General features: G+C 38.1%; 1 protein-coding gene across 1 annotated transcript in view; it reads right to left on the bottom strand.

Moving 5' to 3' along the window:
* The window catches only part of LOC135480608 (spectrin alpha chain-like), a 64049-nt gene that overhangs the window by 21923 nt on the left and 26772 nt on the right, over positions 1 to 15354 (bottom strand). Inside the window, 15 exon segments of the mRNA XM_064760488.1 lie at positions 550 to 698; positions 3658 to 3720; positions 5012 to 5111; positions 5625 to 5689; positions 7093 to 7209; positions 8142 to 8286; positions 8703 to 8794; positions 9313 to 9420; positions 9793 to 9991; positions 10586 to 10731; positions 11014 to 11148; positions 11653 to 11745; positions 13282 to 13431; positions 13552 to 13742; positions 14757 to 14883. Coding sequence (XP_064616558.1) covers positions 550 to 698; positions 3658 to 3720; positions 5012 to 5111; positions 5625 to 5689; positions 7093 to 7209; positions 8142 to 8286; positions 8703 to 8794; positions 9313 to 9420; positions 9793 to 9991; positions 10586 to 10731; positions 11014 to 11148; positions 11653 to 11745; positions 13282 to 13431; positions 13552 to 13742; positions 14757 to 14883 — 1880 coding nt within the window.

The following is a 15354-nucleotide window of genomic DNA, read 5'->3' as shown; positions in this document are numbered from 1 at the left end:
ATCACACTCGCTCACAAAGAAGTGTACACAATCACAAAATCTACAATTATTCATACAGAAATCCATTTCTTTTTCCTTCTTCTCACATAATATTCAAAAGCTTAAGCCTAAAATATCAAATAACACACGGGCCACGTGCCAATAGAAAAAACAAATGATGTTGCGTTATTTACATATATTTCTTCATGAAAACTCTTTATTCGTTTGCAGTTTTAGCCGTTCTCACATGAAAGTATAACTCAGATTTTATGTTGAACAGATTTGGGTCGCATTATATCTGATTGCGCACTATATCGAGGCATCTTATAGTGAGGCAACAGTGTAGTTCACACACACAAAAAAAATGTCATTCAATCTAAGGGTGAGGATTTATTGGCAGCATTATCTATAGCTACAACAGTTTCTGAACACATATTGGAAATTGATTTTTTTTCATTTTTCGCTTGGTCATAAGGTAGTTATTTCTGTGGAAAATCCCAGGGCAATACCTAAGGCATAGTGACCATTGTCCAGCTAATCACTACAGCGGAGACCTGACCCAAACCTCACCTCTCTAGTTCCTCTCTTGCACGAGCCAACTCCTCCAGACTAGACTGGACATCCTCACTGGCGTAGTGACCATTGTCCAGCAGTTGAGCCCCAAACATTTCGAAAGCTTGGAAAGTCCCAGCACGGGCATCGATTTCCGTGCGATGTTCCTGGAAACACATACAAACATAAGAGTTGGTGATGCTTGGGACTTGGTTAAATGTAGCTCAACAAATGAAACTTCATGGTACATGTAACTTTCAACCAAGCAGTTTTTTTTTTTATTAAACTAACACTATCCATCCCTTACAATGAATATCAGAAACTTTTAAATTTAAATTTAAGCCAGAAACTCGATTGAGAACTTGTTTGTAAATTTAATAATCCCAACAAATATTTTTTTCATTTTATTGTCAATTTGACGACATGATAATGGCAATTTTGTGCAACCAAATTTGCGTGAAACCTGGAAAACTTTTTTCGCCATGAATTCAGCTACCACATCTACTTTTCGACTGTTAATTTTCAAAAATCAATAGGTAATCTTATCTTTCGATTTTGAAGTCTTTCGGGGGGTGGGGGTGGGGGTGGGGGCACTTTTATTAGAACATACAGCATTTCATGGCTTTTAATTTTAATATTTCCAGATACTCATACATGGAGGTTTCATTTTGATGTTTCTGTTACATAGATTTAAATTTCAAATTTACTTTATCATGTATTTTCAAAGTTGACCAGACAACCAGCTGAACAATGCAGAAATCACACACACTATACAACAGCAAACTACAGCGCATGCTATTAATCAAACAACCTTCACAAACCTCTGCTAAAAAAATCACGGCATGGTGTACAAAATACATGTAACTCCACCCATTACTGAAATCTATCCAGAAATACCCCATGGAGAAATACGTGTACTTCAAACTTGAATTCATAAAAATTCACCTGACTTATGAAAGGAAGGCAAAAAAAAAAAAAAAAGGAACTTGAAGTACTACAGGAAGAAGCTATGACTGAGGATGTATTCTGAGAAAAATTAACACAAGACTAACATCAGATTTTGGTCCACGCTGTAAGAAAAAAATTTGCATTTGTTAGTAGATTTAATTAGGCTCAAGACATACATCACAACAGCAAAACATCAGCTCACAAAAAAAATACAAATGAAAATATATACAGCAAAGACAGCTTCATCCAAGAGGCATTCCACTGAAATAGAAACAAATCCAGAAAAGTTACTGATGATATCAAAGAAAGAATTGAAATTTTGATGTCATTAATAAGCATAAGTTGAAAGATCAAGCTTTAGCTCAAGTTTCATTGATGTATATGTTTGTGTGTCTTTCATCTTTTTAAGGGGCAAGTTTTGAGTTAGCCTCCCTTGAAGAGCTCTTCAGCAAAGAAAAACAAAATCTTCCCTCACAGGACAATTGGGCCAAAATTTTTATAAATAAAGATAAAGAAAATAGTATAACATCCAAGTGAAGGAAAACTATTCTAAACTGTGATCAGCGTTTTAATTCAATTTTATTGCAACACTGGACACGGTCCAGTCCGTAGGAAAACTATACCTGCTGCAATGAACATGTTGAGTTGAATTTATTCCTGCATGCTGTCATTGACAATTTACAAATCAAACTAATATACATCCTGCAAGAGAAAATCTCTTTCTTAGGAATGACTGATTTCGAATTTGATCTCTAAAACCGGCCTACAGAAAATTTTCAATCAACTAATATGCCTATGCAAGTCACAAAAAAAATTAACAAAGAGAGGGTTAAAGCACTGTTTCATATACTTGAAAATCGTGCAATGTAATCTCCCCATGAAAAGATTTCTTTTTTATTGTTAATAACAGCATTATTACTGCTGTGGTGAAATGCTAGCACATGTAGCAGCCGGCGAATTCAATAATCTTCCTAAGATATTTCTGCAGCACAGCCTAAAAATACTTGTTTTAATGTGATCAAAGGCCTACTTAAAAGCATGTGCTTCCCCATACTGAGTAAATACAACAGGAAATTCAGAATTACATGAACAACATATGCGTACATGTTTCAGTGTTATTGATCATGCCAAGACGTAGTCTGGTCACACACCATACCACCAGCAAATATCAGTCGTCATTAATCACAAAACATGCCACTCTCATGCTGAAAATGTAACAGTTTATCTACATGTAGGTCACAGAAAGGGTTTAATACAAATTACAATCAGCCGAAAGCACTAACAAATTTTCTGCTGGATTGCAGAGATAAATCAGTCTACACCGTTTTAGCCCGATTGCAAAGCAAGACTAGGTCTACAAACTGTTTTGGCCTGAGAGCAAAGCTATTGCCACATCGGCAAAGTTTCCAGCCATATCGTGGCAACCTGATTGCAGACAACAACATTCTTCTGTGCACGGCAAGTCTAAAGTTACTCACTTCAAACAAGTTGCATAAAACAGAAGAGGTCTTTTGTTTAAATTAAGCTCTGTGTCAACTTTCTCATAGTTTGATAGTTTCTACCTGGTACAAGGCTGGGTGCTATTAAAAGTTTCCACTCTGAACACAAGCCCTCATTTCAATCAATAAATTACAACTGAAGTGTCTTTCAGCAGAAAATGAATTTAACCCTTTCTGTCACAAATGTTTCGAGTTTGTTCCGCATGATTTAGTTAAATCTTGCAATGCACTGTGACCACATTTTATCACAGGTATGTCAGTAGGATCAGTTGGCTGGGCAGGTTAGAAAGCAGGCTTAAACTGACAATACCGTCTGATGAATGATGGAAGCAAAAACGGATTCACATGGCACTAGTCTTCTCACAGATTTTTCTTATCAAGGTAGCTATGTTTAGAAAGACTGGGAACTACAGCTAAAAATTTTCACCTTTAGACAAAATTTCAAAACCATCAAAAATCACCAAATTTTTTACAGACTCCATCAATGAACAAAGATTCTGGTCAAACAAATTTCCGCACCAAACTGAAATCTTGATTGAAATATTTCTGCGGTGTCAGAAGACTGTACCAAGTGATCTAGATTTTATTTCTCCTAAATTTTAGCAGCCAATCATATCAATCTCTTCTTGCATGTGATCAGTCATGTGAACAATCACATGACAGGTCATGTGACCACTACCTCTTCATCTTCCTCAGGGATATGGGAGATGCCGTAATGGCTGACTATCTCTGTGCTGAACATCTGCAAACAACGAGTAAACCTGTCAATCACCCAAATAGTGCCGTCTCATTGGCTGGCATCACATATATGACAGCCAACCAAAATCCCAACCGATTTAAATACCGCAAGTAATGAAAATATATACATGTATGCTTACTGGAAAACAGAGCTATGAACATGGTTCACTTAACATGGTAGGAGATTGTTCCTACAGTCGCTGGTTACAGTGTTACTTAAATGCCCAGCACTCAATGATCATAAATCTAAAGGCAAAATCAATCCAAATCAATCCAAAGCAATGTTCCAAATCATCGTAGAGGAACACGTGAATATTGATTTAATTTCCAACACTGAAACAACTAAATAGAAAGCAGAGAAATACTGGATCAAGTGAGAAAGTCTGTCTCCTAACTAGTCCTGGGAGAAGCCAGTTGTTTCAGTGCTGGAAAATAATTTTCTATACCCTAAATGGCTTAAAAATTCGCCCACAAAAGTGCATATTCAGAGGCAAATAAATGTCACAACATGTTATTTTCTGTGCTGAAACTAATAATTTTATTTTCCAAGCAAATGTCAAAACATCTTTCTAAACTCATCAGAACTCTCAGAATCAGGAAAAATGGGCAAGCTAGTCACGGACGAAAGTCATTTAGGGTATACATCCTTCCAAACAGCACTGTTCATTTCATTCCAGAAATACCCACATTCCCTCTATGACATACAGGTCCCAAGAAAAAAGAAATAATTATCATTTAAAATGCAACTAAATAGTTAACTAGAAAAGTTAAAATAACAGATTACTTTTCAGACAGAGACTAGCGTGCTTGAGAAAATGTAAGCAGAGTTTAGTATTAGCTTCACGAGTTGTTTTATTTTTCAGTCTGACAACATCTGTACTTCAAAGCCACTTTACCCAACAGGAATGTACTTATTAATTACATGTATGAGCAAATAGCTTTAGTACAGCGGGTAAAATATTTAGTATGTTAGCCGAAAAATTAGAAAAGTAAGAGCATAAATCCCCATGGGTTTACTCTATATACTGAATAACCAAGGGTTCACAGTGCAGAAAATTTTTACCCTCTAGATGTCCATGTAAGATCATAGAAATACAGAAAATATTAAAGATCTTCAGACATATAATTCAAAAAAGCCAGTCATAGAAAAGACTAGAGTTCAATCTGAAAAAAAGAAGAGACATTTTGAGAAACACTTACAAAGACAAACACAACAAATAAAAGCCACAGATAAACTGACAGCCACTGGATAGCACACATGTATAAAAGAGCTTCACAAAAGGGAGTGAACTTACTTGGTGTCTTTCCAGAAGGGCTTCTGCTCCGGTAACGTCCTTGGCGAGTTCGTCTGAGGACACGAGAGCCATCATGCTGTTGATCCATGACATTAGGTCTCTACAAACACAAGGAGAGTGGTCAAAGGTTACATGTGTACGCATGAAATTAAATTTTATGGATCAACTAATGACTGTTTCGTTAATGCTGCTGATAGCCATATACTGTTTGAAACTAATTTTTAAATTAACTAAGACAGCTACAGAAAAGACATGTAAATGTGGTTTAAGCTATCATGAAATTTCTTACAATGGAAGATGTTTTCAAATAAATGCTTTTTTCTTGACAGACTGAATGTCAGTTACTAGAATAGTTATGAAACACTGATTTACCGGGTTTGGTGAAAGTGGCCCCAGGACACTGGGAACAACTACAGACATCATGCACTCCACCTTAAAACACAGTTCTATTTCCACTGGGTTTGCTCATTTTATCAGCAGTGGTAGTAACTTGCACTACCAAGGGAATTTTTGTTGTATCACTACCTCCATTTCTTAAAAGCTCATAGAAGCTGGCGAATTTGAAGCCTCAACTTGCAACTTTCGAGTCTTTTTCATAGTAACTAATCAATACCTGTAATCACTCAGGAAGCGCTGGAGATCGTACGAATCTAGCAGCTTGGTTTTCCTGGCATCAGCCTGAAAACAAAAAACATCACAGTTATATACTTATTCACCAGTTTGGCTAAAGAATGTTTCACTTTTATGAGGGTGGTTAGGTTAATGGGAGAAGCCGAGAGAAGACAGATATTTGAAAACCTGCATAGCTTATTCAAATATTCTGAACCTTCGGCCTCAGCATCCTTTTTCTTTCAGAGTATTAAGTCAAGTGGTCAAGTCAGCAAGAGCTTATTCAAATATTCTGAACCTTTGGCCTCAGCATCCTTTTTCTTTCAGAGTATTAAGTCAAGTGGTCAAGTCAGCAGCAGCTTATTCAAATATTCTGAACCTTCGGCCTCAGCATCCTTTTTCTTTCAGAGTATTAAGTGCACGTCAAATACATGTCCTAAATTAGACAAGCAACAGAACGTCTTCCTATACTACGACGTTGCAACCCTCAGAATTCTAATATTTTTATATGAATCTTTGTCACATTTGAAACTTTTACCTGTAGATGGGCTCAAACATAGTTTCAAGTCAAAAACTGAGAAAAATACACACACACACACACACACACACACAAAAGAATAGAAATAAGAAGAATCCTGAGCTGTTGCCAAAGTCTACAATGTTAAAGCATAGGCATGAATTCACCATTTGCTGTTTTGTTTGTCTGCTGTACAACTCGTTCTGCATATGTATTCTGATGGATCTCCTCGTGATCACTGACCTTTAGTTATTTATTTATTTATTTGATTGGTGTTTTACGCCGTACTCAAGAATATTTCACTTTTACCACGGCGGCAAGCATTATGGTGGGTGGAAACCGGGCAGAGCCTGGTGGAAACACGCGACCACCCGCAGGTCGCTGGAAGACCCTCCCACGTACGGCCAGAGAGGAAGCCAGCATGAGTTGGACTTGAACTCACAGCGGCCGCATTGGTGAGAGGCTCCTGGGTCATTAGGCTGTGCTAGCGTGCTAATCAACTGAGTCACTGACCTTAGAGTTGAAGATGCTCCACATGAAGTAACTAAACTACCAAACTTGCTGCTGGATTTGAATGTGTAACCCCACTGCACAAGGACTCGTGAAAACCCAGTAACGCCACGAGTTGCCCATGGATAACAGGGTTAGGGAATTTGTTGCAGTCGTTATTTGATAAAAAACCCTGCATTAAGCATTTACATTTACTGTTTACCTTTTCGGGAAATTTTTTTTTAAAGATTTACTTTTTAGGGGAAATTTTTTTTTAAAGATTTACTTTTTAGGGGAAATTTTTTAAAAAATTTACTTTTTAGGGAAAATTTTTTAAAAAATTTTACACATACACTTATTTGATTTTATATCTGTGTCCTATCTCCCACTGATGCAGTAAGACCCTCGATGTAACACAGGATATATGTGTACCCTATCACAGTCGTGTAATGAATGCATGACTCACCTTAGTAGTGAGGCCGTTCCACATCTCGTTGATCTCTTTCTGATGCTGGTAGATGTTCTCTCCCTGGTCAGGGTGGGTCATCATCAGACGATTAGCAGACTCATCAAGGTCACGTACCTGTAGAGCAAGACAATTAAAACATCAAAGTATATGGGTAAGATGCATGTTAGAGTGGGAACACATCTCTGTTGTACATTATATGTACCCTAGTGCCTCAACCTTTCCACATATGAAAGAGCGATTTTCAGTATGATTTATGCACCTTTTTAATTTGATTTCGGAGACAAAAATACACTGGTTGGGTGCACCAACGTCGAGTGCAAAAAAAAAAAAGTTTATCAGTCTACACAAAATAATATGTTCTACGAATATGCTTGAATAAATATCTTTCACACATGCTAAAGATTTGAAGAATTACAGTACGTTTCTAAAGACAAGGCTTTAATCATTTCGTGTAATACTCATGATATATTGTTTTCACACCAAAAATTTACATCTAACCCTATTTCTGCAGCATTTTCACTTACCCTAAATGACCTCAAACTTCGCCCACAAAAGTGCATTTTTAGAGTCATATAAATGTCACAAAATACTATTTTTGGTGCAGAAACTTACGATTTTCTATTAGAATATTATCCCATGTTCCAAGCAAACCTCAAAACACTTTCTCTAAACTCCATAGAGCTCTCAGAATCACGAGAAATGTGCAAATTAGTCATGGACGAAATTTATGGTCATTTGGGGTAATTTTAATTTGATCATCAGATCCTTTTACAGAAGCACAGATTTCACATGCCCAAGGCACACCAAGTTCACTGATGTAAAGCACACGTATAATGACAAAATCATATACTTGATAACTGTATTAGTACCTATACTGAAATGTCACTCACTGAATAAATGCAAGTTGTAATACATACATTCGCTTCGTTATCAAACTCAACTTCGAAATGCCATTGAAAGTCAAGTATGTGTATTGTTTATCTATTTTGTTCCATGTCTACGCCCCAAAAATTCTCCTCTAATGTGAACTATATTGATGACCTCACCTTTTCTCCCAGAGCAGCCAAATCCCGTTCAACACCTTCATGTTTGCGTCGGAGTGCCTGAACGCTGGCCAAGTCGTGCCCATAGTTGTCGTTGTTCAGAGCTGTATCCTTCTCATTGATCCAGTCCTTGGTTTCATCTACATCCCTGTGAATACACCACCAATATTCATGTCATATTATATGAAGGAATAGAGAATACCCAAAATAGAGCAACCAATTTCTAGTTTCTTAATAGACATGAAATAAAATGGTAAAGCAGGCAAATGAAAACTTCAATGTTTTGAATGCTTAACAGAGTTATTCTTTTAACCTTGGGGATTGCAAACATTTCTATGTCAGCACAGCAAAACAAGTGTGAGTCCGATGTGACTAACTATGTAGCTGAGAAACAATGAAGATATGAGTTTTTTTAACAAGAATTTGGAGTGTTTATCAGTGACCAAAGGATATCAGAACTTAATCAGGGTTTGTGGCAGACTGATATGCCATGGAAACATCAAAAACACTGTTAATTATTGTTGAGGTGGGAGTGGCATACATGCAAATTGCCCACAAACTGACCTATGGTATCTCTGGACCTCGTGGGCGCTGCCCAAGGTGTTGGCTCTCTCCTGTGTGACCTGCTGCAGGGTGGCCCATCTCTGGTTCAGTTGCTTTGGAAGAAAACAAAAAAACGTCATTAAAACAGCAATAAATACATTAAAGACAATGTTTTTCCCCAAAAAAAAAATGCATTAGTTTTCTTAAAGATGGCTGTACTTTCACATGTTTCACTGCAGATTTATCACAAAGTTCCTCATAGGGATAAGGTTCCAAATAGTCGTGATATTAGAACCTTGGAACTCCAAGGTATTCTTCCCCTACCTCAACCAAAAGCTCAGAGCAGACAGACTCAACGACATCCAAAACATATCCAAAATTCAAACACATTTCAAAGATTTCCCTTATACTCGAGCATATCATTTATTTATTTATTTATTTGATTGGTGTTTTACGCTATACTCAAGAATATTTTACTTATACGAAGGCATCCAGCATTATGGAAACCCACGACCATCCGCAGGTTGCTGGAAGGCGGGTATGTGACATCATGCTTGAAAACATCAACTTGTATTAACTTATGTACAGGTTGTCAGCCTTTATAGAGATGGAGCAGAGTGATCTCTCTTACCGCGATCTGTTCCCTGATCTTCTCAGCAGCCTCAGTCTGTCCCATGGCAGTCAGGCGGTCTGCGATCTCATTCAGTTCCTGTAGACGAGCCTCGTTAGACTTCAGATCCTGGGGGGGAGAAAAAGAAAACACAACTATAAGTGAATCGCCACTCATCCATTGACAACGAAGAAAGAGCACACGTAATTTGTCGATACATTTCATAACTCAGATAAATCGATGACCAATTCTACAGCTCACAGATAAACTGTCGATAAATTTTAAAAATTATTCAGTGTAACCAGTGTTTTGAAAATTCCCTGTTATTTATATGTGTCGGGCACTACTTAGTTTATACCTTCCGAGACTGGATTTGATGCCTGACAACGAGTCCTTGTCAGGCTGTTTATTTGCACGTTTGAATTCGACATGGCCCTCCAAGGAGTTCTAATAGCATTTCCCAACAAAGACGCTCACATTCAGTCAGAGAGGCCTCATTACCTTCTGGAAGTCATCAAACTTCTTCTGCATCTCCTCGACCTGTTCCAGATCTTCCCCGACCTCCTCGGCCACGACGACGCTCTCCTTCTCCGTGATCCAGGCAGCCAGCTCTGCGGCTTCTCGCACCAGCTGGTACGCTTTACACGACTCCTGTAGCTTCTCACGACGCTGGTTACCCAGATCCAGCAAATTGGCATACCTGAACACACACAGTGCAACCATTACAACAAATAAAACTTTACTCCACTTTATATATACATTCGATTGCGGTACTCGTGTTTCACTTATGCAAAGAGCCCAGAGAAAAACTGTTCAGGTCTGGCGCTGCACATAAAACATATATACAATGGCAAAGTCAGAACTGATTTTAAGACAGGATAATTTTTAGTATGAATTCCCTGTCATAAATTATCGACAATGATGAATAAATTTCAAGATGGCAGCCTTTTCAGAAGACTACATATCATGCTTCTCCAGCATTCTCAAAAACCATAAAAACATCATGACACCATTAACTATTGCAATATGCTCATGTACCACCTAAAGCTGAAAAAATCACAGACTTGGCCAGATTTTCAAAGGAAATGCTCTATAACACAATTTTGTTGAAGCTGAATTTTCTTATGGTCACTGTCCCTCTTTCAAAGATGCTTTCATAAACTGGAGCATTTAGCTTTGGACTCAAGTCACTATGAAAAGGTATCTCATTACTTTAAGCACCCTGTGCCTCAGTTTTCACTCAGATGTCAATTTAGTTGCAAAATTGGGTTTAGGATTTGTGTTGAACACTCACTGAGTCTCAATCTGGTTCTGTCTGACAGAGATGGTAAACTCATCCATCAGGTTGTTCCTGCTGGTAGACAGGCTAGGGTCTAGCTTCTTCACGTAGGCGGCGGGGACAAAGCCCTGACGGTCATTCACTTCAACCTTCCACCAATCCTGAGAGGAACAGAACACAGCAAATGGTTAGTGACTGGTACTTGTACATGAATAATGTCAATGTCTGACATTTTAGGTCACCTACGGTAACCACTCTAATTAAACTGAAATCTAAGCTTTAACTTAAAAATTTAATTTTTTTATTTCAATCACTCTCTGCCCTGCTCCAACCTCTCATTTACCCCCACATCCGAAATCACAATCAGAATGCGTTCTCAAATATCTACATCCTAGAGAAAGAGAATATATTTTCATTTCAAAGATCCACGCTATCACAATCACCTTATTGGCACTGTTCAAAAGTGTCAGGACGTCTCCCTTCTTCATGGACACTTCACGCGGAGATTTCTCCGTGTAGTCGTACAGAGCCATGACCTTCTCTGTTCCAAGGTCATCCACAACTGGTGCCTCTTGTTGCTGAAAAAGGACGACAATCATTTAAATCTGTCACGCTATCGATAAACCAGGGATGAGACAGACACTAGGACGAAAAAGAGGAAACTATACAGCACAACCATAATTTTGTCATTCTTAGCATTTCCGAATTAAATTCTGAATGTTTTCTGATGTTTTTTTTTGGTATAAATAAAGAGGAATTCCTCCAAAAAGAGGACAAATCTCATGCCTGCAGACCTAAATATTTCATACTTTTTCACAAATATGAGAACAGGCCTTACTGTAACAACTTTCATACATCTGCATTTCATTTCTCTACATAAATATAACCACTGCACGCTCTTATTCAATGTCAGTTATAGAAGTTATGCGTAATATTTTAAGAAATATTTTTCAATAGGTACAATTTCGCTGATCCAAAATTCCACAAAAAGAATGGATATTTGCAATCAGAATAATACACATTTGCCTCATTCCAACAAAAAAACCCTATTTGCAGAGAAAAAAGGTATTATTTTGTCTTACCTTGCAGGACAAGGCTTGTTCTCTCAACCCCTCAATGTTAGTCCTGTATGCCTCAAGGTCAGCCATGAAAGCTTCATGTTTCTTCAGCAGAGCCTGTGAGTAAAGACGATACAATGGTCACAATGGTACTGATCATGTTACAACTGACCACTAATCATACTGTGGTAATCATATTGTGTAGCGTCGATATAGCGCGCAATCGGATATAGCGCGACCCAAATCCCCCCCCCCCCCCCCCACAAATCTGTGGTGTACTTTTGTATGAAGACTGTTAAAACTGCAGACGAATACAGATTTTTCACCAAGAAATATATGTAAATAACACGACACCATTTGCTTCATTTCCTACTGTTGGTGTGTCACCAATCTGTTATTTTCATGTTTTAGGCTTAAGCTTTTTGAATATTACTTGAGTAAAAGCAAAAGGAAATGGATTTTTCTATGAAGAATGAAAGAGGTTGTAGCTAGTTACATTTTCATTGCGAGTGAGTTTGATTTATTTATTTGATTAGTGTTTTATGCCGTACTCAAGAATATTTCACTTATACGACGGTGGTCAGCATTATGATGGGAGGAAACCAGGCAGAGCCCGGAGGAAACCCACGACCATCCGCAGGTTGCTAGCAGACCTTCCCACGTACGGGCGAGTGAGTTTGATTCTCAAGGCATGTGTGAACTTGTTGTAGCACCATCCGCACGCGTGTGTGGCTTCATCAGCAATGCAGAACACATTTTATTCACAATGACAGGCATACCTCATAAAGGGATTAATGTTTGTACACTTTCAGTAAATGCTGTTAACTTGAATCAGATTACTGAATGCTATAAAGCGAGGTGTGAAACTGCAGGGAGTGAGATTTGGCTAACCAGTATGCGAACATGATGGGAGTTAGGTTGAACTCACCAAACGTCTGAGAATGGCTTCCTAATTTAATTCCTCTTTCCTCCATTCATAACGTTGAATTAGCATGATACATTAAAATGGTGAACATCGTTTTTTTTTTTTTCAGTAGCCATAATACGGTCACGTGATCGGGTTGACAGCTAGTCGTCTGCAGTCTGCCATATTAAATTTGAGGCCTCTAAGTTCCAGGTGTTACTTCTAATATGAATAGACATGGATGAACTGGATACCACATGTGTTGTAGCTTTTTTAACTTTAAAAATAAAGCGCACGACACCAAATTACTTGAATTCAGCTTGTGAAAATGTTTAACATGCACCGACTTATTTAGATCACTCCAGCCCTGTGATTACGCATCATGGGACATGACTCGTAGGACAGTGCTGGAATGCTTGAATTCTTAGATAGCAAAAAATCTCATATAGTAAACTAACAATAAGAAAGCGTTTGACAAGAGACACTATGTATCGATAAAACTTCGTTCAATGTCAAAATCATGACCTGCAAAATCGACTGTAGCCGTATATACTGGATCCCAAGGTCATTTCATAGTCTATAACTGGCTCAGGAACCTGTTCCTAAAGAAGCGCCCTATAGCGAGGCTCCACTGTACTTTCAAAACCCCATGCATTATTACAGATTCTAACAGATTTTCTGTGCTTTTCAACTGTTTCACAAGTAATCTAAAAAAAAAAAAATCCACCTACTATGAGGAGAGAGCTTACCTCAGCCGAATCCTCATCTTTGCCATAGTCAGTGTTGGCAGCCAATGGTTCTTTCTCCTTCATCCAGGACTCCGCCTCGTTAGCATCAGCAAAATACTGCTGGGCCTGAAGAGAGTCCTCCAAGTCCTGCTTCCTCTGGAAGGCTTTGTCCTGCGGAAATTAGAGGCTAAACATAACACAGGTTCAATACACGAAACAGGGGTACATTTTACAAATGGTACATATGAATATGCATTTTTCAGGTACAAGATCATGGGTTGTCTCCCTTACCTTAAGGCTCCGCCACTTCTCCTCTAGCTGTAGGATCTGCTCCTGGATCTCAGTGGTGGCAAAATGGCCTTCCTGGATCATGCCCTGACCCTGCTGACACACGTTGTTGATGCGACTCTCGTGACCGGCCAGCTCCGCCGTCAATGCCTGGTGCTTCTTCATCAGGTTCTGTACACCAATCAGATCACGGCCTGAAACAAGCAGAAGACAAAATTACTGGTTAGTTTCTGTTGAAACATTACAGTTTCAAAATTGCTGAAGAAAAAATTATTGGCTGTGGCTATTGCAAAGACTGGGACAAAGAAAGTGAAAAATAGCTTCTTGCCAATTTTATCAATTTTAAAATATATTGTGTACAGAAGAAGAAATTCATTCTTTAAAGAGTAAAATTTTCATGTCTGTAAATATTTTTTACATGAACATTTTGTCAAGAAATTTCTATCCAATCAGATGATTGTTTCTGAAAAAAAAAATACTCAGTAACAGAAAAGGCAATAATGTGAGCATTACAATTATTTCAAACAGAGAAAGGTGGAAATTCATATCTGGACAAGATTTTGAAGAGAAAAATCATTCTTAGGATGCATGGATGGAAAATAATAGGTACATTTCATATGATATTTGCCCACTTTGATGTTTTCTAAGGCCAAAAAATCACTACATTACTTAACACAACTGTGTCACTCCCACTTCTGAACTGATTGATTGTTGCTATGCCATGCTCATTAATTATTTACTGACTATATTTGCCCCCAAAATTTCATCACAAAAAGTGTGCTTTTGGAGGCAAAAAATGTGATGAAATATTGTTTTTAGTCAGGACAGAATATCATTCCACCTTTCATCAAACGCCTTTCTAAGATCAATAGAACTCTCAAAATAAGGTGAAATGAGTAATTTAGTCTGTATTAGTCTGTAAATCTTCCCATGAGTAACATGAGTGACATACAGACTTGCATTTTGGGGTGTCTACTATAGTTAGGAACACGCCAATTCCACAAACCCAGTTTTGACTGAAGCCAAAAATTTGAAATACCATTTCAGAGCTTTAGATCCCTGTGAATAAAAATTCTGACCGCGTCACCCACGTGTCAAAATTTCATCTTCCATTCCCGAAAACCAAACACTGTGACAACGTTTTGAGTTATGACTTAAGTCAGGAAATGTCTCTGTGGAATCGTCCCCGGTGTGGTCATGTGACGTACCTCTGTTGGTCGAGGAGGCGATGGGCTCCTTCTCTCTGATCCAATCTTCCTCATCTTCCACATCACGGAGGAACTGCTGCAGTTTGAGGGCATCCTCTAGCTTCTGACGACGGGTTGTCATAGGCTCCTGTAAATCACACCCAACAAATCATAATAATATTCCTGAAACCAGGCTCCTGAGAGATGTCTTTAGATATCAATATCCAAGACTTTGAAGAAAAATTTAGGTTTTTGCTTCCTTTTTCAATGTTTGAAGCATCTTCAGGTATGCGTTAACAGGTAAGCAGAATGAGAGATTAAATTTGTTTATTTATCTGTACTAAATTTGCAAATTTGTAACAGCTACAACATCCCAGTAGGAATTTCACATCATTTTGATATCAAGGACCATGTTTAAAGGTATGGATTTTATGAGGTCTAAACTGGCTGAACAGCCAAACAATAGAGCTGCTAAGTTGCAGCTACAAAAAAGCACTCAGAAGCGTTTCTCCACTCCCCGTCATGATTTGATAAAAAGTGTGGAAGTATTTTAAAGGGACAAGCCACTGACGTCAAAAAAAAAAAAAAAAAATTGTGCTGTTATTTTGGACATCATGGA

This window comes from Liolophura sinensis, chromosome 13 (assembly GCF_032854445.1).
Source record: "Liolophura sinensis isolate JHLJ2023 chromosome 13, CUHK_Ljap_v2, whole genome shotgun sequence".
Lineage (NCBI taxonomy): Eukaryota > Metazoa > Mollusca > Polyplacophora > Chitonida > Chitonidae > Liolophura > Liolophura sinensis.
This window is presented reverse-complemented; position numbering and strand designations above follow the sequence as displayed.